The sequence below is a fragment of the Colossoma macropomum genome, unplaced genomic scaffold (genome assembly GCF_904425465.1).
Source record: "Colossoma macropomum unplaced genomic scaffold, Colossoma_macropomum, whole genome shotgun sequence".
Lineage (NCBI taxonomy): Eukaryota > Metazoa > Chordata > Actinopteri > Characiformes > Serrasalmidae > Colossoma > Colossoma macropomum.
In genome coordinates, this window is record NW_023494795.1 from 2,503,611 (window position 1) to 2,520,654 (window position 17,044).

The 17,044-nt window shown below is 39.6% G+C and overlaps 1 protein-coding gene across 1 annotated transcript in view; it reads right to left on the reverse strand.

Moving 5' to 3' along the window:
• The window catches only part of ehd3 (EH-domain containing 3), a 49,719-nt gene that overhangs the window by 12,419 nt on the left and 20,256 nt on the right, over positions 1-17,044 (reverse strand). The window contains exon 4 of the mRNA XM_036581193.1: positions 673-1,085. Within this exon, the coding sequence (XP_036437086.1) occupies positions 673-1,085 (413 nt within the window). The remainder of the gene's footprint in view (positions 1-672; positions 1,086-17,044) is intronic.

The window sequence follows — 17,044 nt, forward strand, 5'->3', positions numbered from 1 at the left end:
TTTTAATGCAGTGCTGCCTGAGGGCCCAAAGATCACGGCCAGCAAATGTTTTTTGGCCTTGATATTTTACATTGAGCAACGTTATTCTTGAACTGTTGCACTATTTGATCGTGCAGTCTTTCACAGAGTGGTGAACCCCTCCTCATCTTTACTTCTGAAAGACTCAGCCTCTCTGCCAATTAACCACCAGGTGTTTTTCTTTAGCATAACAAAATTTTACCAGTCTTTTGTCGCCCCATCCCAACTGTTTTGCAACGTGTTGATGGCATCAAATTTAGAATGGGCATATATTTTTTATAAAACAATAAACTTTCTCAGTTTCAACATTTGATATGTTGCCTTTGTACCATTTTCAATTAAATGTAGGGTTTAAATGATTTGCACATCATTGCATTTTGTTTTTATTAACATTTTGCACAGCATCCCAACTTTTTTGGAAAAGGGGTTGTACCTGAAGTTAGGAAAATTTAAGGTCTATGTCAGTAGTTCCCAATCTGGGTCCAGGAGCACTTTTGCTCTGCATATTTTAGAGCGTTTCTGCTCTATCACACCCATGTCAATAGAGGAAGTGCTCAGTAATTAGCGGATTAGCTGGATCAGGTGTCTTAGAGCAAGGAAAACACTAAAATATGAAGGGTAAAGTTGACTGCAGGACTGTTTTAGGTGTTTTACCTTGGCGAGCCTGGCCCTCTTGATGAGGTCATTGAGCTTGCGGAGTGCGGCGTTGCGTGGCAGTGACTGGATATCCTTGAAGAGGTCCTGCTCCTCAGCTTCGAACAGCTTGCGGTTGTCAGGGATGAGCAGCGGGTGCGACCAGAAGGAACCGATGTAGACCCGGATCACCTCAGGCGTGTTAACGATCTTGCCCAGCGACCACATGAGGGCGCCGTAGACTCGCATCAACTGCTGCGTTTCGATCTGGTCGGCCTTGTTGAGCACCACGCGGATCTTGTCCTCGTGGTTCTTTAGGGCCTTGATCACCTCGGAGAACTCGTCTGAGATGTCTAGCTTGTGGGCATCAAAAAGGAGGATGATCCGGTCGACGCGCTCTGCGAACCACTCCAGCACTGCGGCAAAGTCATATCCTGGTGGAGGAAGAAAGGGACTGTGACATAAATGACCACTACAGCATTCATAACCAAGCATGTTTGACATGAACTGGCAGGTCAGCTGAAAGCAGCCAGCTAATTAGCGAAATGCAGGATCTCTTATAGGTGTGGTTACAAGGCGTGTGGAGCTCTGGGCTTTTATGATTATGTCTGCCAGGATGTAATCGCTTCTTCAGCTCCGTTCAAGGCCTGATTCCCTCGTCTCTCTCCAGGAATCACACCATTTTAATAACAAAGCAATTATTTTTCTCCTAATAAGTAAACACTCTCTGGAATCAGTGTTGGGGGTAACATGGCACAAAGTAACATGTTATAGTAATGTGGTTACTTTTTCCTAAAACAAAGTAATGAATTGCACTTTAAATTCTTGTAATCACATTATATTTATTGACATCATAAGATTTACGTTACTTGCATTACTCATGTGTAAGGCTGGCTTTACAGTGTGAAAATTTCACGCAACTTTAATGAAACTAAACTGAATTTAAATTTTATAACATAAAGCGACCTTCAACTCGTTTGAAACTCAGTCGCAACAGTTGCAAGCTGCTCAACTTCATAAAACAAGTTTCATGAAACTCAAAACAGAGATATGGTCGAGTGACATACTATCAAGGGTCTGACATCGCCAGATCAATGTTAGCCTTTGGTGTATTGAAAATATGCCTGCTATGTCGCCTAACTGGTGGAATAATCCAAATGCGTTGCATGCAACTTTGATACCTTTTTTAATTGCTTTATGTAACTATCAAGCTGCACAGAAATTATGTTGCATGCAACTCACAATGAAACCTGCTGAATTAAAGTTTTACTTTGCAAAGCCAACTTGAGAATGATATTAAGTACTTGTGACACATTTGAAGTGTAAATTTCCTTTATGCCGATTATTTATACCCGTTCTTATAAATAATTTGCATGTGCGTGTGCTGCGTGTGACAGCTGATCACGTGAATATGAGCAGCGCAGCGTGAGCTCAGGAAGTACCATAAACTTGACAAACAATCTGTCGAAACATCTCATCACTCAAATATGGAACAGATGGATAAAAATGCCCATGCAATAAAAAAGACACCTAACCCAACCTGAACAGGCCAGACTTGAGGTTTATGCAGAAACAGCTGTCAGTTTTAACTTTTATTACATTTTTTTTTTATTTTGAGGCAGCTATTTTTGGACTGTTTTTACTGGCAAGTTTCTTAGGTTTTCAAACTGAATTTATTGTTTTAGCTTAACTGGCTGTTTCTTGTTCAAAGGCAGGGACAATGACCGGCCTTTTAAATGATGTTCACTGTGATTGTTTTTCTATTTCCACATAAATAAATGAATGAATGAATGAATGAATAATTAATACGTAATAATAAAAACATTACAGTTTGAGAGAAGTAGTTAGCAACATGGAATGGATTACTATTTTCACTACCCACCTCAATACTGACTGTAACCATATTTGAAGTATTTAATACCATTTGGACATATAAGAATAATTTCCAAATATTTTCTATAAAGACATTTTCCACGGCAAAACGTTCATCATTCCAGCCTCGGCCTGCTTTTCTCAGTCCACAAATCAAACCTAGTGAATTCTTTTCTGCACTGATGTCTTTTCTGTTTAGGCATTTAGAAAATGTTTCTAATACACGTTAATGCTGGAGAGATATTTGGACATATTTGGCTGAAGTCTAACTGCATGACTCAGCACCAGAGGTTCTCTTCTAAAGTCCTGGCTTCAGTTTACCGGAAATTGCACAAACACACACACACACACACACACACACACACACACACACACACACACACACACACACACACACACACACACACTCTCTCTCTCTCTCTCTCTCTCTCGTTCACACACAGTGGATAATGGAATTTGCATTAAGCGGATGACTGACTGCACCTTTAACTCTCTGGCCTCTGTAGCAAATTGAGACTGTGAAAGGGAGGCAGTGATGCAGCCTGAGAAACGCTGACCCTCTAGACAAGATCTGATCTGACGCAACAATTAGTCCTCCAGTTCAGGAGAGCTGACTAGAGGCAGCACAGCAGTCACAACACAGAACATGATGCCAATTGTGCTGTTACTCTGCAACACTGAAAATGCGGATTCATCGTCTTTCACAGTGATGTGACACCCAGCTCTATTCCATTTCGGCACATCGTTATGGAAAATGGGACAATGGGATGCTGCAAGAACAGCTGGAACGAGGCAAAGCATTGTACAGCATTTCAACTGATGCATTTGCATTTTACAGCGTGCTCGTCACAGACACGCTCAGATTTACTGACCGTTTTTGCTGCTTCACTAACCAGTGAAACACCAATTTCAGTGTACTAGAACTTTGTGCCCATTTCAAACACAAACAAAAGGTGTTCTGTATGGTACAAAACCTAAAACCTTTACAAGCCTGAGTGTGCACTTTATGCACCATGTACATGAAACTATACACAAAATGCACTTTTCTTCCTTGTGCACTTACAATAAAAGTGAAGATACTGGAAATGTGGCTCATTTTATATTCAGTTTAATTTACTAAAGTTTAACAATCAGCCATATCTAGTTGTATGAAATATTTTTTGTTCACCTCTTAAAGGGGAATTCCAGTGATTTTTAAAGATTTCTTTATATTTGACTGTTTGAAATGTAAACAAAAGTCAAGAAAGATTCACTCAGTGTGTAGAGACTCTTTACAGCGGTGGTGATAGAAACTCAGGGTCACGAGGTCTACAATGCAAATGTAGCCATTTTATACACTGTTCAAAGTAAAGCTGAGCAATATTAGTGTTTATCTCTATTGTAATAAATTACGTCAAATTATGTTATAATGCGCCTTTCTGAGCTTATTGTGGATATCGTCAGTAATTAATGACACTTCTCAACTCAGAGTTTCATTACAAAGGGAACATAATTAGTCCTGTTTAAATGGACAGTATGCAGGATGTTGAATACAATTCATTGCAATCACAGTTTTTGACAGTATTTTTATTTATTTATTTATTTATTTATTTATTTACTACTTGGTCTGGTTTTTTTAATAGGATGTCAGGAAAAAATAAAGACACCAGAGATTACACGTGTCTAAGTTTCTTTGGGGGATTATTTTGTCTTATAATGCATGTGCCACTCCGTCATGAATGCTCCGCTAGCAAGGTCTGTCTCTATCACATAACACTGCTACCCAGCACCAAGCTGGCAGGATGAAGGCCAGCGCTTCCTCCGAGTCACATGACGCCACCACATCTTTTTGAACTGCTGCTACCATAACATCATTGGATAGCTCAACACACATGGACCCTCACTGGTCAGCACTGAGGGACGAGAGAGCAATGCCAATTAGAACAGAGACTACAGGGATAGAAATCAGGCCATAAAGCAAATAATTTCACAAAGTTTCATAGATTTTTAATTTTATACACTATTTCTGGTTTGAGTAGTGAAGCGACAACATGGCTTGTTAAAGTAAAGTCGATGACGAAAATAGTGTGTTCAAAAATGAAGAAAAAAAAAAAAACAGAAACCTGTTTTTATCTCCCATTTCAAGCTCAAAACTAATGTGTCTTATTTGATCAGAATCCATGAAAGATCCACCAGAGCGCAATAACGTGAAATGTTAATTATTTTTTATTTTATTTCATTTGTTTATTTTTATTAAGTTTGTCTTTGGCAAACAATTTTTTTACAGTTATTCTAAAGATTTTTAAAGCCATTTTTCTTCTAAGAACATTTTTCCGCTGAATTAATTTTAAAATTTATTTTACAGACATTAGTCTAGGGTCACACCATTTGAAAATTGCTCATTATTTTACAAAAATACATTAAAACAGTTTATCAAAACATATCTGATGTCTCTTACTCTATTTTATTTGTGGCCTGGACTAATCATTACTGATTAAGCATTTAAAAGGTAACCGCCGTCACCACTGACGAGTTTATTTATTCGGACCTTTGTAAGCAAGAAATATGATGTAAACAGACCTTTAAGTGCTGAATCACTGCACCTTTTAAACTTTGCGCCTCACAATAACAGCATGGTTGGTAAGCAGTCTTAAGCGCATTAGCTCCAGCTTAGTAAACTGAACGTTCATTTCAGATCCTCAGCGAGTGCAAATTGAAACTACGTAGCTGGACAGAGCTAAGATACATGTTCCTCTCCAGTGCTCACAAATGAGCTCAGCCAAACATTGCAAAGCTCCAACAACTGTTTTCTCAGGGAGCTCAGCTCAGCAGGGTGCCAGTGTGGGTTTCATAAACAGTGTGAACATATTTGGTATTAAACATCAGAGGCAGACGAGACTTCTCAGAGCTAGAGGACCAGCTCCGGTCTCTAGAGCCGCATTCATGAGGCAAGAGAGAAGCCCTCTAACTCCGAAAGGAAAAATACAACCCTATTCTCTCTAAGAAGAAAACAAATACTCAACTACTCCGTTTAAATGATATGATTTAAATAAGATTGAGCAACAGACAATCTGACAATGCAGATCTGTTCTTGGAAAAAGGCACCGACCAGACCCGCCTCTGCTCGGCTGCAGCCGCAGAGGCACAGTCAGTGTTTCATACTGGTTTATGCTGAGCCATGCTTTCCAGTGTAAGCACATCCAGGTTGCCAATATGGCTCATAATACTCTCTCAATGACAAAGAGATTTGGTATTCCTCAAGCTTGGCTCAGTCTACTGAATAGTGTACTACAGTTCTGGGGCTGATTTAAAGAAATTCTCCATCGATTTTCAGCCTAATTCATCTGTAGCATGTGGTAATAACTCCTCTGTACTGTTTGTACTGCAAAGAACAGAACAGAAAAATTATACTTACAGTAGAAGTGAATGGAAAGGTGCTTAAACAACTGCCCATTGACTCTTCTGCTCTGTGCCAAGTACACAGAACTGTGCTGTTCTTGTCTACAGCAAATGACCACATACTACAGATGTGGCAGATAGAAATTAGGCTGAAAAATGACACACAGTAATCAGTAAAGCAGGGATGTGCATGTGCAGCATCTGTAGAAGTTCATGAACGGATAACCGCAAAGAAGGAAAAACAACACACCAAAAAGGTAGGGTAGGCCTATCAGGTGACAGCACACAGTTTTATTACTCAAAAACAGACGAGGTTTTAATGTTGGAAGAGTAAAAGAGGCTCAGATATGCTAAAAAGCTATCACAGCTTACCAGTATCAGTGTTTGTACCAACGACGAATGCTTTGAGCTGTCGGAGGTTCACTGCCAGACTGACAGTCAGAAACTCTATGATCCTCCCTTTCAATTGGATTGTGATTGGTTCCTAGGCGCCTCATGGTTGCTTTGAAATCGGATGAGTCTTTCTGACTCGCCCTGTATTTTCTCCTCAGTGGATGACGTTCCAACACTGTTTCCAGACCTAGCTAACATCACCTAGAGTAGCCAGCCTAGTTAGCGCTAGTGCTATAGAGCTGCACCATCTCTGCCTCCTCAGCTGTGTCCTTAACAACGCACCCACAATCAGACACTGTTAGGTAATAACACGCAAATATAAACAACACCATCACATTTTACTGAACTGTATATTTTCTATACTGTATGTTATATCGCTGCTGTCGGAAGAAAACCTTGTCTCTCCATTTTTGTCGTTTTTCAGTTTTTGACATATTTGAAAATGCCTGTTGTGTAAATTTCGTGATGAATGGATGAAAAGAAACGGCCCAAAATGACTTGTAAAAACGTCTGATTCCACTGACTTACATTAAGAGTAAGGCAGGTTTTTTCCTTCTCCTGTAAAACTACCATTTTGGAGATACGAGGTTTTCTCAGCGACATGTAAACTGTAGATTATATCTGAAGTCTATATATATGTTCTCTGCCCTTATGTGACGAAACTTAACGAATGCCTAAGCACTGATTTTAGTATTTGATAATTGGGATCTGTTAACCAAGTGCTTAAGTACCCGTGCACATCCCTGCCTTAAAGGCTGCCACAATGAAGGGAATTAGTTTGTTAATATTTCAAATCAGGGACATGGAATATGGCACATTTTGCCATTTCCTCCTCAGGAAGATTCCATGCCTGCAGGAATGGGGAGTCCATCCCTTTTGATTTGGCAGTTTCACAGAGAGAAAGCTTTATTATTGTCTGCAGTGCTGTGGTCAGTGTACCTCCTCTTAGTAATGAGGAGAGGTATGATTTAAGTGTAAATACAATATGCGGAATGAGTTTTTCTAAAATGTTTGATTTTCAGACTGTTAGCTGTAGCTAATACCAGACACTATTGTATAATGGACACTGCGCATCATTCTGTAGTTAGTGTCATGCCCGTATTAGGAACTCAGGGTCTAAGTTTAGCTCTCTATGAGAAGAATGAACAGCGTTTTTAAAAACTACCAGTGTTGTGGCCTGTGGTAAAGGAAAGGGTTCCAAAGTTGACATTTTGACCTGTGTGTACGACCACCACCCAAATATAACTGGATCCTCTGAATTATGAGGTTGTTTAGCAGCTTTTACACCGATCAGGCATAACATCATGACCACCTCCTTGTTTCTACACTCATTGTCCATTTTAGCAGCTCCACTTACTATATAGGTGCACTTTGTAGTTCTACAGTTACAGACTGTAGTCCATCTGTTTCTCTGATACTTTGTTAGCCCCCTTTTACCCTGTTCTTCAGTGGTCAGGACCCCCATGGACCCTCACAGAGCAGGTACTATTTGGGTGGTGGGTCATTCTCAGCACTGCAGTAACACTGACGTGGTGGTGGTGTGTTAGTGTGTGTTGTGCTGGTCTGAGTGGATCAGACACAGCAGTGCTGCTGGAGTTTTTAAACACCTCAGTGTCACTGCTGGACTGAGAATAGTCCACCAACCAAAAATATCCTGCCAACAGCGTCCTGTGGGCGGCGTCCTGTGACCACTGATGAAGGACTAGAGGATGACCAACACAAACTGTGCAGCAGCAGATGAGCTATCATCTCTGCAAGGTGGACTGACAAGGTAGGAGTGTCTAATAGAGAGGACAGTGAGTGGACACAGTGTTTAAAAACTCCAGCAGCACTGCTGTGTCTGATCCACTCAGACCAGCGCACCACACACTAACACACCACTACCACGTCAATGTTACTGCAGGTCTGAGAATGACCCACCACCCAAATAGTACCTGCTCTGTGAGGGTCTATGGGGGTCCTGACCACTGAAGAACAGGGTAAAAGGGGGCTAACAAAGTATCAGAGAAACAGATGGACTACAGTCTGTAACTGTAGAACTACAAAGTGCACCTATATAGTAAGTGGAGCTGATAAAATGGACAATGAGTGTAGAAACGAGGAGGTGGTCATAATGTTACGCCTGATCTGAGTTTATGAATAATACTACATACATGCTACAAGTAAGTTAACACTCCTGCACACTGAAATGATGTCGCACAAAAGTAAGTCTATTATGAGCCCTGCTGGTGACATACTGTATAAATAATAATAATAATAATAATAATGTGTGGCCTTAGTAAAGCATTGGAACGAGACACTTAAGTGTCTCACTTCTTTTATTTATCGCTGCTGTCAGAACAAAACCTTGTATCTCCAAAATGGAAACTTTACAGAAGAAGGAAAACACATACTCTACTTTTAATGCAAGTCAATGGAACCAAACGTCCGTTTATCATGAAATTTACAAACAATGTAAAGAGCAACAGGTATTTTCAAATTATGTCAACAACTGAAAAGCAACTAAAATGGTGATACAAGGTTTTGTTCCGACAGAAGCGATATGCAGGATGTCACCAGCAGGGCTCCGTAGTCTACTACTTAACTCCAACACTATTATTTAAAAGCACCAGCTACTCAAACTGTAGCCAACTACAGCCAAAACAGCTTACATATCACAGCTGGCAAAGCTGGCTGGGGTATTTTGGCGAGTCTGACAGTGTTATAATGTCAATTCAATGTACAGAAGTGTTAGCCTGCTTGTAGTAACATTTGTGTTTAGACTCCTTTTATTGACCTCCTAACTCAGTGGATTAGCTATGTTCTGAGAAATATTCATATCAGCTTTGGGACAGTTACCACAGGTGTGACAGCAGTGATTGAACATTGTTAATTTTTCCTATAGAGAAAACTATGAGTTACTAATATGACACCGACTACAGAATGACAGGACTTCAGAGGTCTGTACCAACCATCCTGTGAGCTGGTAGCCGATCTTCATGTAACTGAGCCTAGAGCAGGACAATAACAGCAGTGAAACTGGGGAAAGGGCTTGGCATTACAGCAGTGATTACGTTCTGGGAGGGGGGTAGATATTTAAGAGTTAATGTGCAGTTGTGCTGCCCTCTGGAAAGGATGGGCCGTTGCTTCGTTGTCTGCGGGGTAACAAGCTGCGTATGTTAACGCTGCGCTGGATTACAAGAGTTCACCATCTACAGTACCTCCATACGGGCATTTACGCAGGCAGCTATACCCACATACATCTTCAGTAGCGTCTGTTGATGGGGGACAGAGACAGAGTCAAAAATCAAATCAGACTGAAAAATGAAGAGAGAGATGGCAAAAACCTGCGAACAGAACCATAAACAAGCAGATATGAACAGAGGTTAGACTAGAATATGAAATGAAGTGGGGGGGGGGCGATTGGGGATTGACATTTGCTTTCTTGAAATGCACAGCAAATAACAGAGACAGTCACAGTCATCATAGCAACCAGACACATAGTCAGACGCTGTTGTTCTACTCCACCTGTCAGTTAAGGCCCACAATTAAATTAAGCACACAAACACACACAGTCCAGTTTTGGCTGGTTCAGCTATACACAATACATTCAGTCCTGATTTCTAGACACAGAGTCATCAGGTTATTAACGAGTAAAACAGTACATTGATGAAACCTGGAAACTTTCTTTAACCATAATATGACCCTGCTGACACCTATACTGACGCCTCATACGTCTGTCTGTGAGGCATGTTTCTGGTAATGAAATTAAAATGAGCTTTGTTTTCAGAAGAAGGAGAGCAGCAGAGCAGATTGCTGTCTAACTTCTCACTTGCTGTCTAGCTTTGGGTAATAATCTAGCAAAAAAGCAAACAAATGTAATCCAGGCTAAACAAAAACATGCAATATAAGCCTTGCGAGTTGTGTATCGATCAGTGCTCTGAATTAGTTCAAACTGCGGTCCCAAAATACACAAAAAAACCAACAAACACTTCAGCATTCAAAACTTAGATATTTACAAGGATTATGTAATGATCTATTTAAACCCAAGGCATTACATGAGACAGCAATAAGCTAAATATATACAAAAGTCATCATTTATATAGAGTTACGTTCTGTTAGGAGGTGGTTGCCCCAGACCCACCCCTAAATTTCAACTTGTGAAAATAACACATACATTTTTGTCTTTTCTTCACTTTTTTTTCTAATCTTTTAACTTAAATACTTAAATAATTAACATAATAAACAATTATAGAGCCATTCAAAGCAAAAGGATTCAGCAGAATGATCCACAGAGCTTTCTGATTCTACCTGTGAAGTCACACAGAAAGTTTTAATATTAAAGCCTCACTGTCTTATTTATTTATGCCGATAGATGAATAAGAGTTCATTAAAGTGACTTTATCCAGTAAAACCGGATCCTCCTTTGTTGCTGCATCCAAAAAAGTTGAAACTGCACCATGCAAAGTAGAAACTGTATATAAACAGGATCCAGAAACACCACTCCCTTCTCTGGGACCAAGTTCACTTAAGATGGACTGAGGCAAAGTGGAAAAGTGTCCTGTGGTCCAACGAATCAACATTTGAAATTCTTTTTGGAAATCATGGACACTGTGTTCTCCAGGCTAAAGAGGAGAGGGACCATCCGGCTTGTTATCAGTGTACAATTCTAAAGCCAGCATCTCTGATGATATGGAAGTGCACTGTTGCACATGGCATGGGTGACGTGCACATCTGTGAAGACGCCATTAATGCTGAGCAATATATACAGGTTTCGGAGCAACATGTGCTGCCATCAGGAAGGCCTTGCTTATTTCAGCAAGACAATACCAAACCACAAACAACAGCATAGCTCTGTATTAAAAGAGTCCGGGTGCTAAACCGACCTGCCTGCAGTCCAGACCTGTCACCACTGAAAACATTTGGCACATTATGAAAAGAAAAATACAACAAAGAAGGTCCTGAACTGCTGAGCAGCTGAAATCCTGAAATCAAGCAAGAATAGGAGAACATTTTACTTTCAAAACCACAACAGTTGGTCTCCTCAGTTCACAAATGCTTATAGAGGGCTGTTAAAAGACGAAATGATGTAACACAGTGGTAGACATGACCCTGTAGCAGGGTTTTGCTCGCACAAAATAAAAAAAAAATAAAAAATAGAAAAATAAATATTTTAGTTTCAGCATTTGGTATGTTGTCTTTGTACTATTCTCAATTTAATATAGGGTGTAAATGATTTGCAAAATGATGTTTGGAAACAAGGTTGTACATATTTTCTTTTTCAAAGCAACAACTGACTGTTTTGGTACTGAACCATGTTTGTAAATTGTAAATACAATGTATATTGTATTCTATAGCTGTGGCCACAAGACTCACTGGCTTGGCAGCTTGAGTGGCCAGTGCACATTTTTTTGCCTAACATTATATATAAATACACACACACATATTTTAAAACTGTAAGTTTCTGATTGACTGATTCTTACACTGCTGCACGACACATCAGTGGTAAAATCAATCCAATATTTATGTTTAAAATATATATGTATTAAAACTTTGTGAGTTTATGCTGTTTCAGCAGAAACAATAAAGCAATGTTTACTTAAAAACTACTGGATCATCATTTACCTATCATTTTTAACCACACAAATTTATTTTGGCTAAATTTATGGGTTATCTGAATTCATTGCTTCTTGAAGTCGGTATCAATATCCATGATTTCTTTTTGTATTTCTTTGGCCCTACCAAATATACTCTATAGGTAAATCTACTGTCTGAAATGGTGTTACACTAACAAAAACTGCAACAGGAGAATGATGTCATAACCTGGGTCTCAGAGTTAATCAGCAGTCATTGTCAGAACAGTGCTTCCTAAGCCCAGACCTGGTGAGGGCAAAGAAAATGTTTTCTTTTTCCCAACACAGCCGAGTACCAAGCCTTCACTTGAATCGGTTAATGAGCTGAATCAGGAGTGTTGAAGCGAGAAAACCGGGAAACGCTGTTCTAAGAAATGGAAAGAGATTAACTGAGAAATGTTTAATCTACACACTTTACATGCCAAAACAAGATTTTCCTCATTAAATTTCACTTCCAAACACACACACGCCTCTGACGAGACAGAATGAAGCCTTGTTTTAGGCTATGCAAGCATGCACTGCACTCTGTGTTGTAGCCATAACGGGAAATATTTTTAACTACCTTAATATAAGGGTTTTTTAACGTATGCGAGCACTTCATAAAACATCTCTCTGCAATGTCAACTACAGAATGTACACAGTACAATATATATGGGCCTGTAACTGCAGCAGAAAGGTCCTGGTCCTAGAGCAGTGGGAGGCCTTAAGGACTGGTTTGAGAACCACGGTCCTAGAGTACCCCTACCCTCCACAATTCAGTATGTTCCTGCTCTACAAAACCCATTTTAACTCAAGAAGGGCCTACTAGACAAAGTCTAAGACCCATAGTGATGCTCTCACCATAGGGAGAGAAAGAGCACGACAGGGGGAATGATTAGGATTATGCTCCTGCACTATTACAGAGGCAGTAATGGAGCCTGTAACTTCAGCCACTATCGCTGTATCTGTCTACTGATAAGCCCTGATATTTCTGAGACATTATTCACAGTGTTTCTTTTATCTTTGCAGCACACATATCTGATTTTAATGCAGTGAAGCGCTATATTTAATCATAAGCTAAATACCTAGAACACTACTGGATGGTTATGAGAGAGCGAGAGTAAAAAATATGAATGAAGATGAAAGGATGCAGTAAACAAGACTAAAAGAGAGGATGGATCTGCAATGCTATTAATAATTCGAAGGCCAGCTGGTTCACTGAGCGCTCTCAAACTTTTCCCATATCCTTTGTCACAGCATAACATGCTACAGTATGTCAAACTTCCTTTCGTAAAAGCAGGGAGCGCCGTCACGCAGCGCAGAACGAACATCCAGGCAGGAAACAGTAAAACAGTGGGCCTACATGCTTGTCCCCAAGGGCCACAGTTACATGGCTGGAATTAGGAAATGTGAAATTTGAGTAAGCGCTGGGTCACGCATGGCGTGCCTTGCTCAGTGTTTGGCTGATATTTTGTAAACAGGTATTTAAGAATAGATGCTACTTTTAAAATTGCATCCGGCAGATACAGAAATATTGTCCTAAAGGGAACAGAGTCACATATGGTCATGTATTTTGTGTAAAAAGACATATTTTAACCCCTTAAACATGGACATCTTGTTTGTTATTTGAATAACTACATTAAAAGGTCCCAGGAAACACACTGTACATTACTAAAAATGTTATGATACCATAATTGAGTGTTATTTTAAACACCCAGGAGAGTTCGAATGAAAAAAAAGATAAAACTTGGCTTAAAGATAGATCACTCTGAATATAAAGATTGAATTACGTATCACTGAACCAGAACTAAACACAACATTGCGAGTAAGGACAAATGAATGAAATGGGCTTACAAGTGTAGGTCCTGCTGTGACCGTGGCTCACGAAAAACAATATCTGGCTTTTATACAGCGGCGCCTTAAAGAAGGTAAAGGTTCCTATTCACTTTACTGCTGGACGTGCGTCCAGAGAATGCTGGCGTGGCTCAATGGCTGAGCGAACAGATGAATGGACATTCTTGCCAGCTCATACATGCTTACTAAGGTAGCTTTTGCTTGCTGTTAGCTTTCTTGTGCCAAATTTTGTCTGAACTGAGGAGAGAGGGTGGCAAATACATCTGCCATTTATTGGCCACTGGAAAGTTATTCACAGCACATACGTTGCACACGTATATTGTGAGCCCACAAGATTAACCTACTTAAAGCTCCAGGGAACCTAAATCTGTGTTTGCTTTTTAGGTTATAGGAATGAGGAATGTAATTTTGGGCCTGCTGGCATAATTATTAAGGGGTTAAATGTCTCCGCTACTAAACGTATTATAAACGAAATAATGCGCACCTTCTACACAGCCATGTATCAGACCTAGATCACATTACTGATAGAGCCCCAATTTCTGACAGTGTAATGCTGTAAAAGTAGCTCAGCAGTGTTCAGGTGTTATGCACAGTTAGGACTGAGGTTTCTAGTTGTACCATTTAACAGCTCTGGCTGTTCCTCATAGACAGATCAGTCTCTCTGGATGGGAAGTATGGCAAGTTTTTACATCGAAACCGCAAATTTTAAAGAGGGCAGGGAAATCTAACCTAAGAACACTGTCGTTGGATGAGTCTGACCAATGAGAAGCAAATCAAAACACCCATCCACTGTGCGAATGACAACACAACCTCAACTGGCAGTCTGGCACACTATGTTCAGCATTTAAGCCTCAAGCCAGAAAAAGTGGATATTCTGGGAATCTTGGCCAAAATAGCAGGCCTGGACCTCAATTTAGAGAACATTATCTCAGTTTAAATCACAGTTGCAATGTTGGTCAGTAAATCAGTCAGATATTTTCCCCTCATCAGTGAGCCATAATATATTAGGTTAAGTACATAGAGACAAATAAATAAAAATACAAGCCTTAAAAGGTTAAAAGTTAAGACGGATTGTGCAATGCTGATAAAAACAGAAAACAGTCATTAGTAAAGTCCGATTGGCCTGTATTTCATTGAAAATGGTACAAAAACAACAATCAACTTAAATGTTTTTTGAATGCTCATTACAAAAAAGTTGGGACAGGTGGTTGTTTATTACTGTGCTATGTCACCTTTCTTTTCAACTGAGCTTAACAAACAGCTGAGGACTCCAGACACCAAATGATCTGGTTTTTAAAAGAAGTTTTTTTTTTTTTTTTGGCTATTCTGCTGCTGAATAAGTAATCAGCTATGCAACCACATGCACAGGGCTGGCAATATCGCTAACTTCAATATCATGGCATTTCCAAATACTGTACTGTGATGATAGCCTGACACTGTAGCTTTTCACTCTTGTTCTTGTTCGTACAGCTTGTGGATTCTTGTTACAGTAGAGACTCTTGGCGGTAACAGTAGCTTTTAACTGTGCTTTCGCTTTTGTTAACGTGCTGCGCATTAATTCGATCCAGAGTGGTCTGCTGAAGGTGCTGAATGTATTGCTTTAAAAAGTCATTTAAAAGCTATATTTAAATGAAAGGGCTACAACTGCAGATAGATCAAAGGGTTAAACTAAAAATTTTAAAAACAGTTTGTGGCAATTTAACACATTAACATTGACAGCACCAGTTTTAATATAGGTAAAATGTTCAATTAAGTCTTTTCAAAGGTTCCTGTTTATCCTTTATCCAGTAAGGCATTCTGGAATCTCAAAGGCTAAGCATGTTGCTACTGTTTATTGTTGTCGCATCTGATTTACAGTTTCAGACAAACTTTGAACACTGCTTCTTATTTTCTAAGTGAAAATGAGTTAAAAAAAAAAAAAGTGCATGATTTATTTACCGATTTTAACATGCTGGAAAAAATAAATTATAAAAATGTGCCATAAATTTTGCACTGGCCACATTTTATGCTTTTTTTCCCTCCTAATATGTTAAATTTGTCAAATTTAATTCACAGTAATTATGCATTACAATGTGCAAAAGTGTGTTCTCTGTTGAGGATGTGTTATATTACTCATTTTCACTTAGAAATGCTTTGTTGATTGTCATTTGACCAGGGGTGTGCAAACTTTTGCAAATAACTAACTGTCAAAACAAACTGTATTTGGTAATTTACTAATTGCTAGCATAATTGATGGTGACAGCCGTAGGGCTCAACATACACGTAGTACAGATTAATTCCATAACTGGTAACTGAACAGGAATATAAATAAAAACACAAAACTGTTAAAGACGTCTCATTCAGCAGCTCTGGCTCAGTGGGCTGCACCTTCTCAGCTCAGCATGGGTGGAGAGTTCCTGGTCTGATCCTGGGATGGGCATAAGGAATGCTGACCGGAATGTACCATGTTCTAATATCCTTCCTCTAAGCAGGGCAACTGTAAGTTGTTCCATTCTAACAGCACAATAGGGGAAAAATAATGCATTAGTGGGTCAATAGCCCGGTTTAATCCAGCAAGCACTGACAGGCCGAGGCTTAGTAGGAACCAACACCCAATCACACTCAAACAAAAAAGGCCGGACACACTCTGTCACATACACACCTGCATCTGCAGAGCAAATTACTCTCCGAGCTGGCAAAGTTTTTGCCAACACGTTTGATTTCACAACATTTTGGATCTCAAGTGAGAAGAAATGTCTAAGACTCGCAATTTGATCCAATACATTACACCACACTCTGCACTGACAACAGAGATCAATGGCAACTGGCCACACTGCTAAAGCAAAGTCCATTTGGCTTGAAGAGAACACTCTTGGCTGCACGTCTCATGTGACAAGTAAAGACATTTCACAGTGCAGAGCGGCATGAATGGATCTTCACCGTGTGAAGAGTGACGTCTGATTAGGTCCTGCTAAATGCCACCCTCACACTCTGCTGTGAACGAGGCACATCCTGACCATATATGAGAAGAACTATAGAAAATGGTGAGCCAACAAATAAAAGCTTAAACCAGCCACAATTATTACATAATCGTCTGACCGCAATTACTGAAAGTGACCAGAGTTATTTTTCCACAGTTATTAACTTAGACAAATTATATGCTTTGTGTTTATACAACAAACAGAATATGAACTGGGTGTGTTTTTGTCAGCTGGGTTAAGGCAAATACAACCCTAATTCCAAAAAAGTTGGGACGCTGTGTAAAATATAAATAAAATGTAAATAAAAACAGAATGCAATGATTTGTAAATCTCATAGACCCATAT